Source organism: Amphiura filiformis, chromosome 7, assembly GCF_039555335.1.
Source record: "Amphiura filiformis chromosome 7, Afil_fr2py, whole genome shotgun sequence".
Lineage (NCBI taxonomy): Eukaryota > Metazoa > Echinodermata > Ophiuroidea > Amphilepidida > Amphiuridae > Amphiura > Amphiura filiformis.
In genome coordinates this window covers 17,996,139-18,015,387 of record NC_092634.1, presented here as the reverse complement: position 1 = coordinate 18,015,387, position 19,249 = coordinate 17,996,139, and the positions used below count along the sequence as shown (strand labels likewise).

At 35.3% G+C, this 19,249-nt stretch overlaps 1 protein-coding gene across 1 annotated transcript; it reads left to right on the top strand.

Annotated features, from left to right (window-relative positions):
* The first annotated feature begins 6,363 nt into the window (after positions 1-6,363).
* On the top strand, positions 6,364-17,668 carry LOC140157689 (bone morphogenetic protein 1-like). Its single transcript, XM_072180929.1, has 3 exons — positions 6,364-6,778; positions 14,732-14,848; positions 17,211-17,668. The coding sequence occupies exons 1-3, from the start codon at positions 6,364-6,366 to the stop codon at positions 17,666-17,668; spliced, it is 990 nt and encodes a 329-aa protein (XP_072037030.1).
* The last annotated feature ends 1,581 nt before the right edge of the window (positions 17,669-19,249 follow it).

Sequence of the window (19,249 nt, the reverse complement as noted above, 5' to 3'; positions counted from 1 at the left end):
TGGAAATGAAATATCACCTGAAACATAATCAGAAGCATACATTAGCTTTGATTATGCTCGTTTTTATCATGCATCCATTCCTGACACTGTCAGATAATACTCAACCCCCTGACCCAACCATTTAAGAGTTTATCTTCAACACTACTTTTCGCCAGGTCGACTAGCGTCTTTAGCAGATGCTGTTATGATATCGTGTCTACAATTGGAATAGACGCTAGAGAAACTATTTGTAATGATGAAAATTAATTATCAATTATAGTGTCCACATTCCAAGGACATTTTCAGCATTTTCATCTTGAAGGATAAATATTTCATTAACATTGACTAAGTTTAATTTGTCGAATTATACCACTTTTTTTGGTGCAGGTTTTGGACAACATATATCAGATCATAATCCATGGGATACCTTTAGTAACTCGACTTGTGGTCGGAATTGGTTTCCTTACGCAGATTACTGTTATCAGGTATAAGATGGATTTGTTGCATATTGAGTTGTTGTAAGTCTGGTCCACGACGCAAATATGTTCGTGACGATTACCCGTCTAAAATAAAATTTAATGTAGAAGGGCGCCGGACTAAAGATTAATGAGGTTTTCGTAGAATAACTCTGTAACGAGAGGTCGTAGATAGCACTAACTATTCATTTTTGATATTCTTGTGATGAATTTGAATAATTTGGTGTATCATTCAATAAGATTGGAGAAAATTTCAATTTGTACTCCTATATGTCAGCTGTCAAATTTCAAGATGGCCGCCAGTCTAACAAAGATGGCCGCCGATAAATTTATGATGTACTAAGTGAAAAAATATACTATAGGTTTTAAGATTCTACCAAATTTTTGCACTGAACTACATATCGTGACACAAGAGTATACACCCAATAATTCAGTTGGATAAGGTTATTCCTCCAAAAAAGGGACGAGAAAAGGCATGGATACATTTTTTGTTTTCTCTCTGAAGAAAAACCACGGGGATGAGTTGTTGTCATGGGAAGAAGCACGATATCGATGCCAAGACCAAAGGGGTGATCTAGTCAGTATTCATAATATTGACGAATATCAGTTCATTATGGACCATGTCCTTCGGTAAGTCATAAAATCGACGGGTTAGGAGGTTAGTACAAGAAATCCCTACAGTTTTTGTCAGAGAAGAACGACAGTTGTTTACATTTTGAGAGCGTGCAGAGCGTAAGCACGGAAGTGGGGTTCTGATTGGCTGATTCAATCGTCTGACAATCATAACAACAGACCGATAATCTGATCAGCCGATTACGCGTCAAAACGTTGGTTGGCGCAGTTCGGCGCTCTTGAAGGGAACACATTGTTCCGCGTAGGTCGCTCATTAACAGGGCGCTCGCGTCAATCTGAGCAAGGGACCGTCGTTCTTCTCTGAATCCCAGTGTAGATGCAATAGCTTCCCTATAATAACAATTTGACAAATACCTGCGGTCAATTACTACTCCCTATTCCAGAAAAATACAGCACGTTTTCTTTTTTGGATAAAAAATAGTATTAAGTTTTGCCAAATGAAACTTAGCTTCCTGATCGTTTAGATAGTTCTAACTGGCAATGAAAGTCAAACTTTAATATTTGGTCAATTTATGGAAATAAGGGCCAAAAACGTGCATTTTTAGGGTGCTTAAGAATAATTTCAGATTATGCATTCTAACAGATATAGATAATATCTTTTACAACCAAATATCAAAATTAACATCAATTTATGAGCAAACTCAAAGCCTATGCTCAAAATTTTGATTGCTAATTAGACTCGTAGGAGTGTAATATATTTGCAGAGTATAACTTTACACGAATTTCAAGGATTTCGAATCATATCAATTTTCATTCAATCTTTAAAATATTCTTTCCAAGCATATTGAGGAATCTACCATTGTCCGCATACCTTCCTGGAGTAATTTTGCTTTCTGAAAATCTATACTTGTATAGCCTATATTTCTCATCATTACATTTAGAGATACAATACAAAACAATATCTAAATTACTGACTCGAGAAAAGTATGCAGACTCATTCGTCAAGAGTAACAACTAACAAATTATGTCTTTGAAATTCAGTTCCAATGCAAGCGACTAGAGTACAGTATTTACATTTCTTCACAATCAATAAAAATCTTTATATGAATATGTTTTTCATCAAATTGGATATTAAAAATTATTGCCATTTCCCAATATCCATAGGCCAAAGCTTTTGTTCAAACTACAATATTTTCCTACGAGTTGATAATAGAATAATAATGATCGTCAAAGATATTTCTACTGTTTGTCTAACTATTTGCAGAAACAGTTGTGGTAAGCATTGGCTCGGCCTGAATAACATACTAAACACAGAAGGTAATGTTATTGTTAGTATTTCAATTGAAAATACAAAGGACAGCGGGCGGAAGGCTGGCATTACAATAGGGGTCTCAGGGAAGGTTCAAGGCCAACCTATAGCGAGGGAGTTGATATGGTCACCAAATGTGTAATGGACGCAAAGCACCATATTTTTAAAGCCAAACCGACCCTTCCTTTACATCCATAACAACCAGTCCACGACTGGGGTGGGAAAGCAAATACGGTGACATCCCGCTATCTCTAAGGTCCGCTATCTCTAAGGTTCGCCATCTCTAAGGTTCGCTATCACTAACGTGTAAAGTCTATGGAGATCAGAATCCCGCTATCTCTAATAGAGAAAAGGGTTCGCTATATCTAAAAAAAGGTCCGCTACTTCTAAGGTTCGCTATCACTAATTTAAAATAAGGTTCGCTATCACTAATTTTGAATAAGGTCCGCTATCACTAATTTATTGAAGGTTCGCTATCTCTAAGGTTCGTTATCACTAATTCCAATAAAGGTCCGCTATACCTAAGGTTCCCTATCACTAATTTTGTTTCAGGTTCGCTATCCCTAATTAATTAAGGTTCGCTATCTCTAAGGTTCGGTATCACTAATTTCGATTAAGGTTCGCTATACCTAAGGTTCGTTATCACTAATCTTAAATAAGGTCCACTATCTCTAATTTTAAATAAGGTCCGCTATCTCTAATGTCAAATAAGGTCCGCTATCTCTAATTTTAAATAAGGACCGCTATAGCGAACCTTATTTGAAATTAGAGATAGCGAACCTTATATAAAATTAGAGATAGCGTACCTTTTTTGAAATTAGTGATAGCGAACCTTAGAGATAGCGAACCTTAGAGATAGCGAACCTTATAGATAGCTGCTCAATAAAAATTGATTTTCAGCAGGGCCCTGCTTAATATAACCATGATTAAGAACCATGATTAAGAGACACGTTGACGTAAAAGACATAAAAGATATGTATATACATTATTGAATATTTGATAAAATCATTAGAAACTTCATAAGAATTGCATAAGAATATAAATATTGACATAAACATAATCGAATCATAAAAACCATAATATTAAGAGACATGCTGATGTAAAAGACATAAAAGATATATATATATATATACATAAATAGGATAATTGATAATACAAAAAACATTAGAAAATACATAAGAAATATACATTGATACGGTATGCTAAGATAGCGGACCTTATTTTAAATTAGTGATAGCGAACCTTAGAAATACCGAACCTTTTTCGTAATTAGTGATAACGAACCTTAGAGATAAATTAGTGATAGCGGACCTTATTTAAAATTAGTGATATCGAACCTTAGAAATACCGAACCTTTTTCAAAATTAGTGATATCGAACCTTAGGTATAGCGAACCTTTTTCGTAATTAGTGATAACGAACCTTAGAGATAGCGAGCCTTAGAGATAGCGAACCTTAGAGATAGCGAACCGTAACCTGTTTCGGTGCGTCTATCATTGATTCTACCTCTTAATTTGTGTATTGTTATTTATGATAAGTTTATCATTGATTTATCACTATTTACACACGCCAAATCTAAACCCTTTACAATTGTATTACAAGAGTATTTGAACAGACTTATTGCTTGCGCATAACTTGTATAACATGATCGACTTCATTAGAACGGTTTTGACAGCCAAGAGTATTGTCGACATTTGCCAACTCGGAGATTTATTAACAGCCTTGAATTTCACTTTTCATTCATCATGTTCATTGCAAATAGTATTGTCTGCATATCATTCCTTCTGAAAGTCTTATGAAGTTACATTATTGTCAATTGTTGTCAGCATGTTACATCTATGCCACCTAATTATTATTCCTTAAAGGCCCATTCAGTGATTTGCTCATCCGGGTGATCATAAAAATCCTCAAAATTCAGATTTTTGTACCATTTATAAAGATGTGCCGACATAGCCTGCTATTATAGTGGCTCAGCCGAAAGGTGTGTATTTAAGACAATGTAAGGCATTTTACACGAATCTGTGATTTATATACTGACAGTATATAAATTAACTACATGTATTTGGGCATTAAATTCGTCAATACTGTTTTTTGCCAAATTTTTCATTTCAAAAATACCAAATGGAAATTTGAATGACTTATCCTTCACTCTTAAGAAATTGAAGATCTTTGAAGATAAAGTAAGAACCGGTTTTGTTTGTTTTGTTTTGAATAAATAACAGATAATAATTAAATTTCTTTAATCACTTAGATCCAAATTGGAGTGACGGGAGTACAGTAAACTTCAATCTACTGAGAAGAGACGACGATTCTAGACTCTTAACTGGGGTTGTGAGTCTATGTACGGATATAACCAGTCCGAACATCGACTACTGGAGATACACTCGGTGTTCCGTAAAACAGAACTGGATATGCAAGAAACACAACGGTAGTATTATTTAAACTTATGTTTAAACTGTTAATTTCAAACAAGACTTGATAATTTAATTTTATTTTTAATCTGTTTTAATGATAAATTATTACACGAAAAATAGATTTTAATTAAAAAAACCGCCTGTTAGCATGTTTGTATCAAAACTTATTTAGTAAAACTGGCAATTCTTGCACGATCTGGGAAAATTACAATATACGTTATCAGACAAATCATTATATATTTCTGTCTTTAAGTTATTATTTCACAACTTGATTTCCCTTTTTAATTAAAGGGCATATATATCAGTGTATGAGGACAACGAAAATGACTCCTTCTTTGAGAAAATAAGTCGTTTAAAATTGATATTAGGCAAAAACCGACTGTAAGCGGTGAGTTCCTTCGAACGAGACAGATTTGACCAAGAAACTAGAGTGATGTCATGAACTGAATGTTGCCAGCTTTGAGAGAATGGACTGTCACCACTCTCAATGCACAGAACGTATACTGTTTTTGTTATCAGATAAAAAACTCTGAATCAAGTATTACAAATTTAATGGTTTTTACACATACGGATAAAATCAGGCCGCTTCTTTATTATATTTATATTAGTAAATTGTGATATTACAATTCATATGTATATCAACAAAAAGACAAAAAGAAATAATAATTTAGATCAATATCACAGTACGAGCTTAGAATTTGAGCATTTTTGTATTTATTATGCAAATAGCCAATTTCTATGGCACGGGAACTAACCTTTGTTGTCCATCAAAAGAGCTCTCCTAGAGCTAATGTTTATGTAACTGCTCGTGAACATAATAGTGTCCTACACAGCCAACTTGGTCACGCGTATAAACCAAACTTGCTACGGAGGAGACTACTCTCCATTTACTGTATTGGAAATCAATTTCGCTTCGAACGGGGGAAGGACCGTACGACCCCGCATTTTACCAACACAATTTCTGGAGAAATAATTACTTAATTTCAGGAGAAATACGAATAAAAAAAAATTGCAACGAGTGTCAACTTGTAATGTAATAATTATTCTCTTCGAATAGAGTTAAACTTGTTTTTGCAATAGATATGCCCTGAATCTGTGCATTAAGGTAAGGCCAGAGGCAGCGCACGAGTATGACCCATGCGGGTTAACAATGCGTTAAATAATTGACCTTGTGTGGCCTTGTGTAATTCCTAGGCGGCAACTTTTTCCTGAGTCATTTGGTTGTCAAACTTGTGATGCAATCAAGCAAAATGAGTCTGATGTCGAAAACCCCATCATATTAGACTTACTGTCATGCACATTTTAGAGTTCCTCAGAAAAATCAAATATAGGCCTAAAGAACGTTGGATACTATAATTGACTTGTTTATATATCTCAAAATCAATATTCCCTACATCCGACTCATTTTCCTTGTTCAAACATTGGCAGTTTTACAACTTGAGGTATGATACTGTGATACTTTTTGATTAAATGAGGTCTCGATTTGGTTGAAAGAAGGCGGGAAGTTTTTTAATATCAGTTAGAAGCACATCTAACATAATGTTCTCTGCTCTTTTCCAACTTAAGATAATTTGAACAACCCCGTTTGCACATCCCTGTACCGATCATTCATGATGACACTCGTCAATAATGACAGCGTAGCCATAACATCTGCAAATTATCCGTATCCGTATCCGCAAAACTTGAACTGCACTTGGGACATCAAATCAGAAAACAACACCGACTTGATCATTTCGTTTCAAGAATTTAACTTGATTAGCCAGACCGATAGTGTGCAGCTTGGTTCCAAAGGACTATTTGAATGGACAGATATGTTACACATTAGGTGGGATCAACGGATATATGCACTGTACCTCACTTCAGATACGGTACAGATTCAGATAAACACACATTATAATGATGAGATTGGAACAGACCAGAATTCAAATTCAACAAACATAGCTGACGATATTTCGTTTGTGGATACCACCCAAGGGCCCATAATACGAGGAAAGACGGGCGTGGAGATGAGTGTAATGACTGGGCAAGGTGAGCTCAGTTTAATAAGTTTAATAAATGCCATTTTCTGAAAACTATGAACCTTATTTGTTTTGATGCTTGCTTGCATGCATGTCAAAACCGATTAGAGTATTATTCAAAATATCCCCACCCGGCCCCGTAAGAAATATTGTGTAGCAAAGCAAAGGCGTTTCTGAGAATCAGATTTGTTTGTTTGTTTTTTCGTCCCAGCTAAGGTTTATTTTCTACAAGTCCATTACCACTACAAAATTTAGCTAAATGTATGGCACGAAATAATTTAGTTTAATGTTTAATTATTTAATCTTTATCCGCCATGGTTAAGAATTAGGTAAGAATTAACGTTTAATACATGTTCAAATTTGGTAGTGTACTCTAAGAATAGAGAAATAGTTGTGTACGTATAATTTTTAGTCCAACTAAATTTAACAATTAAACAATATTTACAGCGGTTATTCAACCGCTGCTTTACTATCTTCAGTCATTGTCGCTAAGAGTGTACCAGGGAGTGATACAAGTGGGTCATGAATTTGTTTTGTAAAAAAATATGTTGATAGCCTGTTACCTTAAGATACTATAGCCAAATTTTTAGCGTCCTGACAATTTCGGTTTGTGAGATAAAAATTCTTGAAATTTTGGACCAAAAAACATCATGAAACGATTAACACATTCAAAGTGAATGGGAAATTTTGCGCCATCATTATCCGAATGAAAGTAAAACCGATTTTGAAACTTTCAGTTGGTCTTATGACAAAATCAACCAACTGATAAGGTTTTAAATTCTGTTTATTTGTTTTATATACCGAATAATACCTTATATTTTCATTTCAAGTGAATGTGACAGTTTGCGCCATCATTATCCAAATGAAAGTAAAACCGATTTTGAAACTTTCAGTTGGTCTTATGACAAAATCAACCAACTGATAAGGTTGTAATCGTAACGTTTCTTCTTATTTACTCCTGATAACTTTCCGTGTTTTGGTTCCAGTACCAATGCAATGTTGTTGTCGGCGGGTTACAAAAATTGCCCCGGAAGTAATATCAATCTCTAACACGGACTGAATGTCAACACCCAATACGCTCGTTAAATGAATGTACGTGGATATTGCGATTGCGTAGAGTTTGGTCGGGACACACACCCGTCAATAGTTCATTTCCATGACCGGGCATAGTTCATTTTGATGAATTCTGTCAAATACAGGGCATAGTTAAAACAATGCTCCCACTCACTTTTAACTAATCAGATGATAGGAATATGAGGTACTTAAAATGGTATATGATGTTTATAATTCTTCGTAGTCCGTGTTACAAAATATGGCTCAGCAGTTCCAGGGTTAAATGTGTTCACAAAATGTCAATCGTTCAGTGGAATTCCCCCCCCCCGCGCATTACGGGTCTGGGGTAGGGTCGGGTCCTGACGGGGTAATATGCTCCCATCCAAGTTTCCCCCACAATGAGATTGACAGTACCTGACTCGAATGGGTAGACCGAGACTAGTCCGGATATCTTGGATTGAATACGCTGGCGAAGTTATGTAATAATCGGATTAACTACCATAGCAAACTGTAGCAATAGGTTCAAACAATTTTTGAATATACCGCACTGCACTGGTACGTTTACGTGGTACCTCTGCATTGAACCATATCATGCTGATCACTTGCACATGTAAGATTAGTATTTTGAAAAGACCGGCATTGTATTCAAACTAAAGACTACACAAAAAGTAACGCAGCTGTTCTAAATACGCCTATAACGTCAGAACTAATAATTTTGTTCACAATATTTCAACATAGAAAAAAGGATGATTTATTTACGCACATTGTGATACCCCATCATTGTCCAATTTTATTCAATATTAACAACACAGCAGTGTTTTTAAAGACAAATACCCGAATTTAAAAAGTTGCAGCTATTTGTATTGATTAGAAGTCGGCGCGAAGATAAATGGAGGGTTTTACGTGTAATAACCATTGATCGCTGTAAAAACTTTTGAATTCGGGTATTTTTCTTTAAAGGCACTACTGTGTTCTAATATTGAACAACATTTGACAAATGGGGTATCAAAATGCGCGTAAATAAATTATACTTCTTTCTATGTAGAAATATTGTGGAAACAATTATTAGTTCTGAAGCTATAGTCGTATTTATAACAGCTGCGTTACTTTTTGTCAGACTTTATGATTGCAGACATACGAGGGGCAGTCAGTATGTTTTAAGAGTTGACTCGTGGCGTCATTTGTGGATCGTTTTCATGGCATTTCTCAATGATTACATAAACACTGTACCTTTGTCTTTCAAACAACACATGTAAAAATTCTATCACACACACGATTACGTAACAGCATTAGCATAAAATCAATGGTCTAGAGTCACCTGGTGAAATTGAGGCGTTTTTGTTAAGGGAAATAAGAGGCTGAAATGAGGAATTGTTGTATTTTCTATATTTTCTCGGGAATTAAATAGAATGGAGAATGCTGCCTTTTGGAACAGTAATAGAACACAAACTACCAGTTCATTAAACCATTTTTGTTGGGCTGTAAAGGTTTAAGTTTATTTAAAATGCGTGGTCACATCTGTCTTATTTTTGACAAAAACAAGGCAAAAATAGCAAACGTGGAAATTTAAATTTTTTTGGCCAGTTCTGTTGACTAATCTCCAAACATTTAAGAGAGTTTATCCGATAGACTCAGATGGTAGGTGGAAGATGGGGGTCAGCAAATTTTGTTCATATTTTGTCAATCAAACATGTGTCCATGAGTATTTACAGTGGAGGTATAAAAAAAAAATCGAGGACCCCCCACTGGGAGATACTGGACCCCCCTCAAAATGAACCCCTATGATTGTCTTCTCAGACACAAAAACTTCGAAATATGCGCTAACTTTCGACTAGAGCCACGTAATAACACCAATTTGCAGACAATTTATTTATACTTCACAGTAATTATGCACATTTTGTCTCGACAAAGCAATTACAAATTCTTTAGAAAAAGTTTGGATTGTTCCATTTTCAGAGAGGGGTGTAATGACCTTTTCAGCAATTTTATAAATGTTAAAAATCCCAATTTTGAAGCCAAGTTTACAAGATGATTGTGAGAGTTCCCCAATATTTTTGTAAAAGTTATTGATATGTTGGATAAAGTAAATATAGCCCAAACAATTGAGCAAATAAAAATCATGGAGACTTTTTCTGTTTTAAAATGAGCACATCTTATTTCATGCCCTTTTTCAGAAAATGCAACCGCGACATTTCTAAGCTATAAACTCATGTTCGGTGATTTTCCATGTTTGAAAAGAAATTGGATAAAAAGTGAGCATATTAGAAGTAAACAACATCAACAATACTGTTGCATAATAAGTTTGGGGCCTAAATTTTGCTGTAGAAATGCTTAGAAAAGGACTATTCCATTATTTGTTGGGTGTCAATACCCCGTGTCAGTACTAAAATTCCCTCTGTTTTGATTTAAAAATTGCATCATGCTTATATGCATCCTCAAATGAATCTTATCTCTTTCTTCCAAGGTAGATATAGCCTACAATTATTTTCTATCACATGTAGTGAACAACAAAGACAATAGTAATATTGGAATGATACATTCATCAAGTAGGGGTGTTATTATCATAAACATAAAAATGCTTATCTGTCTATGATTCCTAATTTTTGAAATACCAATCATGCTGCTGACATTCAAATCAATTGATTTTGGGATTTGTATTGAGGTTCCTATGAGTGCTCTCTCTCTCTCTCTCCTCTCTCTCTCTCTCTCCTCTCTCTCTCTCTCTCTCTCTCTCTCTCTCTCTCTCCATGCTCCATCATATTGCAAAGCATGTAAAAATCAACATTTTTAAGTGGCATTTTCTACCATGCGTGGCAATATTTTTCAATTTTTACATCCTTTCTAGTTGTATTAAATAAAGAATACATTTTCATTTAACACCCCTGGCCAATTTTGTGCCTATTTTTGCATTTTTCTCACAGATTATAGCGCATTGGTGACAAGTAAGATAATATAATTATAGGGGCAAGGAGTACAACTACTGCACTGAAAATTTTATTTCAGTACAGACAACAGTTGTGGAGTTACAGTCAAAAATGAGGGAAAACCAATATTTGATCAATAAATCAATAACTACTTATCTTGAGTCACTGAAATTCCAGTGTAGTAACTGGATTCCTTGCCCCTATAATATACATAACTTTTATTACCAGTGTTTTATTAGTTTTTGAGAAAAAAAAATTGTCACAAATTTATCAAGAGGTGTAGTACCACCTTAAGTACATATCATCATATTTATATAATTTACTTTGAGGACTGTTAAATTGTAAAAAATATATAAATTTTTTAATAATTTGCCATAAAATGTGTATTATATCGCAAATTTAAAATTAGCTTTAATTTCATGGCTATCTTTACAGAATCAGATTTTTTATTGAAACTGTTGAAAAGTGACGCTACTATTTCTATACCAAAACTATTATCAAAACTGGCTCCGTTCGCAGTAATTTGGAGGTCAACCTTTCTTTAAAAATTAAATAATTTCATATTCATATCCAATCCATTTGAGTGATTAATAAAATAGCATGTTTTATTTACCGGGACATTTGCTGAATTCACTGGGGAATTAAAAATTAGTATAAATGGCTGTTGCCATGGAAACTGTCTTCTCCCGGGTGTCTTCTCTTTGAATTCTCCTAATATTATGTAGCCTAAAAATAAAGAATCCATGTATATCAATAACATAAAGTGTAATACAAACTTTTGTAATGTAAGTAATATGAAAATGGGTCAATTTTTGGCCAAAATTCCCCAAATTACTAAAAACATGCATTTTATGCCTAAAGAGTACTTATGAATTTCAAGAGGTCATAGGCCACAGAAAAATATTGTTGCTGTCATCTGGAATAAGGGAGGCAACAAAAGATGGCATAGTGGGTTTTATCTTGATGATAATGTGGATGGAACCTTCCGAGTGGATCACCTGATGCGCGCTGGTACCGGAGATGAAATTTGGCAGGGACCACCATGACCACATGGCACTCATGATATCCAGGTCACTATCGAGCAGCAGATTATGCCTGCGCCTGTGGCAGTTTCCAGTTTCCGTGGCAACAGCCATTTATACCAAAGGGCAATTTTTTGGAAAATTTTACAAGAAAATTTACCAAATGTTATGTGGGAAATTCGCTTTAAAATGACTGAATGAGTATAAATGGCTGTTGCCATGGAAACTGCCTTCCCTTTGAATTATCCGAATAGCTTACACTGTATATCAAAAATATAGAATAAACCAAAATATAAAATGTAAAACAAAGAGCAAACAATTTATCTACATGTTTCATTTTTAACAAACAAAACATGACCAATTAAAGCCCACTACTAGTATTATGATTTACCCCACTCCCTCCCAAGGTTAATAGGATTTTGTACTTAACTTTTGTTGCATAGGCCCTTTGTAGGCCTAGTTCCTATACCCAAAGTGCTGATACATGTAAAATGATTAAAAGTCAGAATAGGAGCTTGTGATCATCATAATAATCGTGATAACGCTAACATCTATATTATAAGCCTATATGTTCATGGAGCATTATTTACTGGTGATTTTACCAATATGCTGTAACAAAGAAGCACCCATCACAGATATTGGAACCATGTATGCCTTCTTGGTTTGTATTCTTAAATGTGGTGTTCAACTCATCAAAGCAATAACTGACTCAAGATAACTGACTCGAGATAAGGGACTGATCAACAGTGAAAAGATCATACGTTTGATGTTGGTGTAATATACAGCATCATTATGCCATACCGGTTTATGGGGAAAATATATGTTTGTGTTTTCTGAAAAGTAAAAGAAGTCTCCATAATTTTCATTGCATGATATAAATTACCTATGTACAGAGCTTCTCTCCTGTAATGAACAATATGAAAAAAATCGGGGAACTCTTACAATGACGTCACAAAGTAGAGGGATATTTCACTTCTTTTTTCAAAAGTTGTAAAATGTGAAATATGGCCCCCTCCCCTGTAAATAAATGGAACATCCCGATATAAATATTTGTTGTTTTATATTTTTTCAAGAAGACGAAGGATGAAAGATTTTGTGTACAAAAATTTATTTTCATAAATGCTCGTCTTAGGTGCAAAAATATTGTTCAAAAATGGTATAAAACCGCATTTTACAAGTCAGGGAAATACGCGTTTGGGAGTTCATGGAGCATTATTTACTGGCGATTTTACCAATGTGCTGTAAAAGAGAAGCACCCATATACTTGGTTTGTATTCTTAAATGTGGTGATCACCTCTTCAAAGCAATAACTGACTATTGACTCAAGATAAGGGACTGATACAGTGAAAAGATCATACGTTTGATGTTGGTGTAATATACAGCATCATTATACCAATGCCATATATTGGGGAAATACATGTTTGTGTTTTCTGAAAAGTAAAGAAGTCTCCATGATTTTTATTGCATTATATGAATAACCTAAGTACAGAGCTTCTCTCCTGTAATGAACAATTTGAAAAAGATTGGGGAACTCTTACAATGACGTCACAAAGTAGAGGGATATTTCAGTTTTTTTCAAAAGTTGTAAAATGTGAAATATGGGCCCCCTCCCCTGTAAATAAATGGAACATCCCAATATAAATATTTGTTGCTTTATATTTTTTCAAGAAGACGAAGGATGAAAGATTTTGTGTACAAAAATTTATTTTCATTAATGGTCATCTTAGGCACCAAAATATTGCTCAAAAATGGTATAAAACGGTATTTTACAAGTCAGGGAAATAATGTGTTAGGGGCATATTTTAGGGGGTCCCATATTTCCTAGGAGGGGGCATACCAGATTTTTTAAACCTGATTACTGTGAACACTTATCCAAACTTACTAAATTGCCAAAATATGGTTGAAATTTGCTGACCCCCATCTTCCGCCTTTTTCCCATTTCATCTGTATTTCTCAGAAAATCTCTCTTAAACGGGAGTCTCCCTAGAAAATTGTACCATTGTTACATTTATACAAAAAGTAGTGGCCATCGTTTGAATGAGAAATTTATTTTTAAAACTTTTCTGTTCATTTCAGGTTGAGATCATTCATAAAAATTCATATGAATATTTAAATTACAATTTTCATAGCATTTTGTAATATTTTAGGCCCTATTTACATGGAATTTTGCCATTTTCGTGCATTTCCACCATGTTGTATCGGTCATCCCACCTGCGCATGCGCAGATTTTTGTTTCATTTGCACCAGTTATCATCGCACTGAGTACCAGCTCTCACACGTGACCAGTCATTATATTTTAGTCTGTTTCATTTTGGAGATAATTAATGTCATTTGTAATAACTGCTTTTTCATTTTCGCCATTTTTGCAGAATAATTTTGCTTCCATTCAAGCCCTAAAGTTGTTGAAGTTTCCATACGTCCAATTTCCACCAAAGTTAAATGGCAAGTCTCATATTTTACCAAATGCAGACGGAGGACCTAGTGTTTATGCCCGCACAACACTAGCCATATGCACCTTGTACTTCTGCTGTTTTTGGACATTGTAAACACGTGTTTTTTCTGTAATTTAAAAGGCCCGCCTTTTTGCGTGATTTGGCAGTGTCCCTAGTATATTGATTTTATGCTAATGCTGTTACGTAATCATGTGTATGATATAATTTTTACATGTGTTGTTTGAAAGACAAAGGTACAGTGTTTATGTAATCATTTAGAAATGCCATGAAAACAATCCACATATGACGTCACGAGTCAACTCTTAAAACATACTGACTGCCCCTCGTACTTAGGTGATGATTGCAATCTGCTTGTAGTGCTGCGCAATATATTCAAAATTGTTTGCACCTATTGCTATGGTAGTTAATCCGATTTATTACGTAACTTCGCCAGCGTATACTGTCTTCTTAAGATAAGACGTTCTGAAATATGTAAGCCTTTTTTTTTGCTTTCCATGAATTCATATTTCAGATCATATTATTAACATCGACGAAACATTCGATTGCGGAAACGGTGTGGTGATCTATTCATCTGCTATTTGTAATAGTATAGATGATTGCTTTAATTTCTTAGATGAGCAGGGATGTGGTAAGTTTAATTCAAACAAATTAAATACTTCATTTATTTCACCATGCTTTGAACAAAATACAATAATGAATAAAAAAACAACCCAACTGGAACAAAGCGCAAAACAACTATTGGCCACCGCCGACCCTTAAAGTGAGGAGGCTATGGGACAAGTTACAAACGAAGAAGACGAGACAAGGAAGAAGTGCAAGACAAAGGACTAAAAAGAAGGGTGCACTTGTGTTGGCACATTGATGACGTAACTAACAAGTATCATAATTAAATTGAACTTATACTACACGGACAATTTAAAACGCATCGAATTTGATGACATTAAGCATAAGATGCAATCATGCAACTTCTTACGTTTGAAGGTGTCATGGGATTGGGCATTCTTATTTACAGTAGCAAATTAGCTCTCTTCTGTAGATACGCTACTTTCTTTACCCTATTGTTATGATATTTTTGCAAGCTACCTATAAAGTTCAATTATATATTATTGTTGTTTGTCCCTGAGGAAGGGCAGTATATCTGCTTGAAACGGTGGTATTTTTTAAACTTTTGTCTGGTACTTAGTTATCCCTGTGGTTTTGATTGTTTTTTTGTATTTTTGCAGTGTAAATACCTTTCCATGGTTCGCATACTGCATTCGTTTTTATCTTTCATTGTCTTTGCCTTGTTCCCGACGTCTTTGCCTTCATGGTATTGTTGTTTGTCCCTGAGGAAGGGCAGTATATCTGCTTGAAACGGTGGTATTTTTGTTAATCTTTGTCTGGTACTTATCCCTGTGGTTTTGATTGTTTTTGTTGTTGTTGTATTTTTGCAGTGTAAGTACATTTCCATGGTTTGCATACTGCATTCGTTTTTATATTTCATTGTCTTTGCCAGGGGCGTAGTCAGCTTTCTTGGTCAGAGGGGGCAAAATACAATTTCGGGGGCACAGACGAAAAAACAATTGCACTTGCATCATACAATACATAGGCCCCTATACCGGTTTTGTTTTTTCAGAGACCCTATACCGGTTTTGTTTCTTCAGAGAGACTTCAAGATGTCCTCGAGCTTCCCAATAAGATGATCGGGGTGAAATTTGGTGGAAAGGGGGCTCCTTGCCCCTTTTCTTCTCCTTTGCTCTCCAGATTTTTCTTTCATTTTCACTTCAGATGCTCACTTTTTTCTTTCATTTCTGCCCCCTGCCACCCCACTGGCTACACTACTGGTCTTTGCCTTGTTCCCGACGTCTTTGCCTTCATGGTATTGTTCCCGATACCTGGATCAAATCTGTCTGTATATGGCGATGGCCAAATAAATAGAAAAAACAACAACGAAAGGCAACATATTGCCTTAATGGAATAAACCAGGACAGGTTATAAGAATATGCTAGAGGATCACAATATTGCGTAACACGCGTTTCATATTGTTTTATACCGTCCATTTTGTCATTACAATATTAATAATTTCAAATTAATATTTCAGCTACTTGCGCCTTGGGCAACATTAAATAGAAAATGTTGTAGAATGGAACATTATCAAATTACTTTTATATATTGCTCGTATTCTTGAATTTAGGTCAAGGTGGATATGTATAATATAATACAGCCATTATTTTATGGGCTGACACGTGGCCCATGGACACTTTCAGGGATTCGTCGAGGACCAAATAAATATGCAACATTTTCTAAAATCCATTGAACATCGTGGAAATACCTGTAAATCGGTGTCTTTTCAGATATATCGACATCATGAAGAAAGCTGAAGGTTTTTGAGATTTGCACATATTATAATTCCTTATGCTCAGGGATAAAGAATTAATATTTGTCTCTAGCTTGACATAAAAATTAAGTGTCTAGCTCATTTTAATATTACAGGGGTTAGTTATTACATAAGTAAAATTCTAAAACTGGAAAAAATTGGCACGCGTCTCAATGAAAACTTACAGTCTCTTTAAAAAGCTTAGAGCTCTTATATGTTACTGATATAATAGGAAATCCAGCTTTTCATATAGTCAGGGGGGCAGTATTTAATCAGTTGGGGAATGAGTTGACATAATGAAATGACATTGGGGAGCCTGGAGTCTATTGATAGCTGGTTTGTCACTCCGTTTACATGTGTCCTGTCCTAGAGGCAATCGATGGTTAACATGTTGCTGGTTAAAAGGTTTGAGTTAGGGGCATCGTTTGGTAAGGTGAGTTACTGCCCTCATTGTTTGCCATAAAACATGATATTTATAACGGTATGGGCACTTTCGTTTCCTGTTATGTTTCAGAACATTTAAAAAAAATCCGCGTTTGTATGCCACGGATCATACAACACATCTATAAAGCAAAGCTATCTCAATGAGATTAAGAATGTTTTTTCCTTTAATCTGATATTTGTTATTTAACAGAATATCCTGAATGTAGCAGTCCCAATCCGACGACTCCAAATGACCGAAGATGTCGCATGGAAAAGGGGACAGTCTCTTCACCCGGATATCCAAAACCATATCTAAAGGATGCGGTTTGGACCTGGCAGATCATCACTGACCCAAACACGTATATATCTTTTCAAATATTGGATTTTGATGTTCCATCAGAGACAGCTGGATCTGAATGCTACTACGCATATCTAGGGTTTTACGACACAATTGTCGCAGGAATAGCCGGGGACATTGGAGATAGAAAGCAGTATTTTTGCCATCGACGATTACCTACTTTAGACCCGATTTTGAGTCCCTTTAATGAGCTGTTTGTTGTGTTTCGAAGCGGTAGCGTTACACCTGGAAGAGGATTTAAGGCTGAATATAAGTCGATTCAATTTCGCACTAGTATTCACTTCAATATTTCAACTCATGATGGTGAGTAGTGATTGTATTAGTGTATTGCTTTATTTGTTTAACAAATCGGAACCGATGGGATTCGAACCATCGCACTCAAGATATTTGTTTCCTTCTCTCAATTAATTATGTCAGTTTACTCGAGCTTTAATCATTATTCTCTCGGGTCGGAATCCATTTTTTGCGATCCTCGCATATCTAATATTTTTGTCTCTCATCTTCTTACGCCCTACTAGGGTGAAGCATTCAGGCCACCTTCTTAATGTAATATTTTATTTGTTTTATTGACACAAAAACCATTAATTTGGTCCTTTAAACTGGTAGATAGGCCCTGCGAGATTATGTGTTATTGATTATGATGCAATACGGGTGTTACATGATACAATTTCAACGAAACCACTTATGGTCTGCGGATGTACCCTTGCGGAACACAAGAAATTATTTAGTCTATTTATGATTGCTATGATCTATGATCGTTGTTTGTCTCTTTTATATAAAACAATCACTGTCACGCTACAGATACAATATATGATACAAAATCACAAGACTGGCGAGTGTATTTTACATGGACGTATCATGAAGCATTATAGCTCTTAATCAGCCCTCGCGAGATGACACAAGTCCAATAATTTCAAACAAGTTAGACCAGGTCTAACGTTAGACCTGGTCTAAGTATAGAGGTTAGATTTGGTTTGATCGTTTTACTCTTTTCTTGTCCTTACTCCTAGCAAAGTCCAGAAGTTAAACTGCAGCCATATAATATTAAGTTACATGCAACAGGATCTAAATAATTAGAATAAGGTATGCAAATACCAAATAGTTCCTTCTCCACAGGACTAATAATGCATAGTTAGATCAGGTCTAAAGTTAGACCGGGTCCATTTTAATCTCGTTTTGTGCATACGGACCTAAACGTCTAGTGACTAGGGCGTAAACCATAGACCTCTAATTACTGAAACCGTGACTGGCCTTCCTATATAATACTATATGGCGCATTAAAAGTCCTCTGGTCGCAAGTCCAGTGAACGCCGTCTAGCTGAAATTCACCGGCCTCTCTTGTACACCTCAGAGAGAGTAAATCATAGTTTTAAGGTCTAGACGTTCTTGAAGACTAATCTGGGGCTCAGAAGTTGAGTTAAACGTATGTACTACGTCAATGGTTTCACTCATTTCGTAAACATTGACCTACTGGGACACTCACAATCTTTTTTACTCATTTTAGATAGATGCGATGAAGGCTGGGTATATTTTCAACTGAATTGCTACTGGCTTAGAGAAGAAGATAAAAAATATCAAATGGATAGCCGCAGAAAACAGTTGCAAAGAAAAAGGTGGACATCTGGCGAGCCTAAGAGATATACACGACAGTGAATTCCTATTTGAAATGTTACTTCGACATCAACCAGTTAAATGGGCTAGAATGTACATAGGTAAAAAGTTATTAATAATTGTAATCTAGAAAACATTACTTTACTGGTTCTGGAAGAAAAGAGAGTAGAAACAAGAATACTTACAAAGGACGAGGGGATTATTTTTAAAGGAACTCACAAACATTATTCAATAACTTGCTCGTCCGGATGATCGTAAAAATCAGCAAGATTCATTATGGT

Excerpts from the sequence above, each read along its gene's own strand:
- LOC140157689 (XM_072180929.1), top strand. The coding sequence starts at position 6,364 with ATGACACTCGTCAATAATGACAGCGTAGCCATAACATCTGCAAATTAT. Across the intron at positions 6,779-14,731 it reads GAGTGTAATGACTGGGCAAG|ATCATATTATTAACATCGAC; the intron begins GTGAGCTCAGTT and ends TTCATATTTCAG. Across the intron at positions 14,849-17,210 it reads CTTAGATGAGCAGGGATGTG|AATATCCTGAATGTAGCAGT; the intron begins GTAAGTTTAATT and ends GTTATTTAACAG.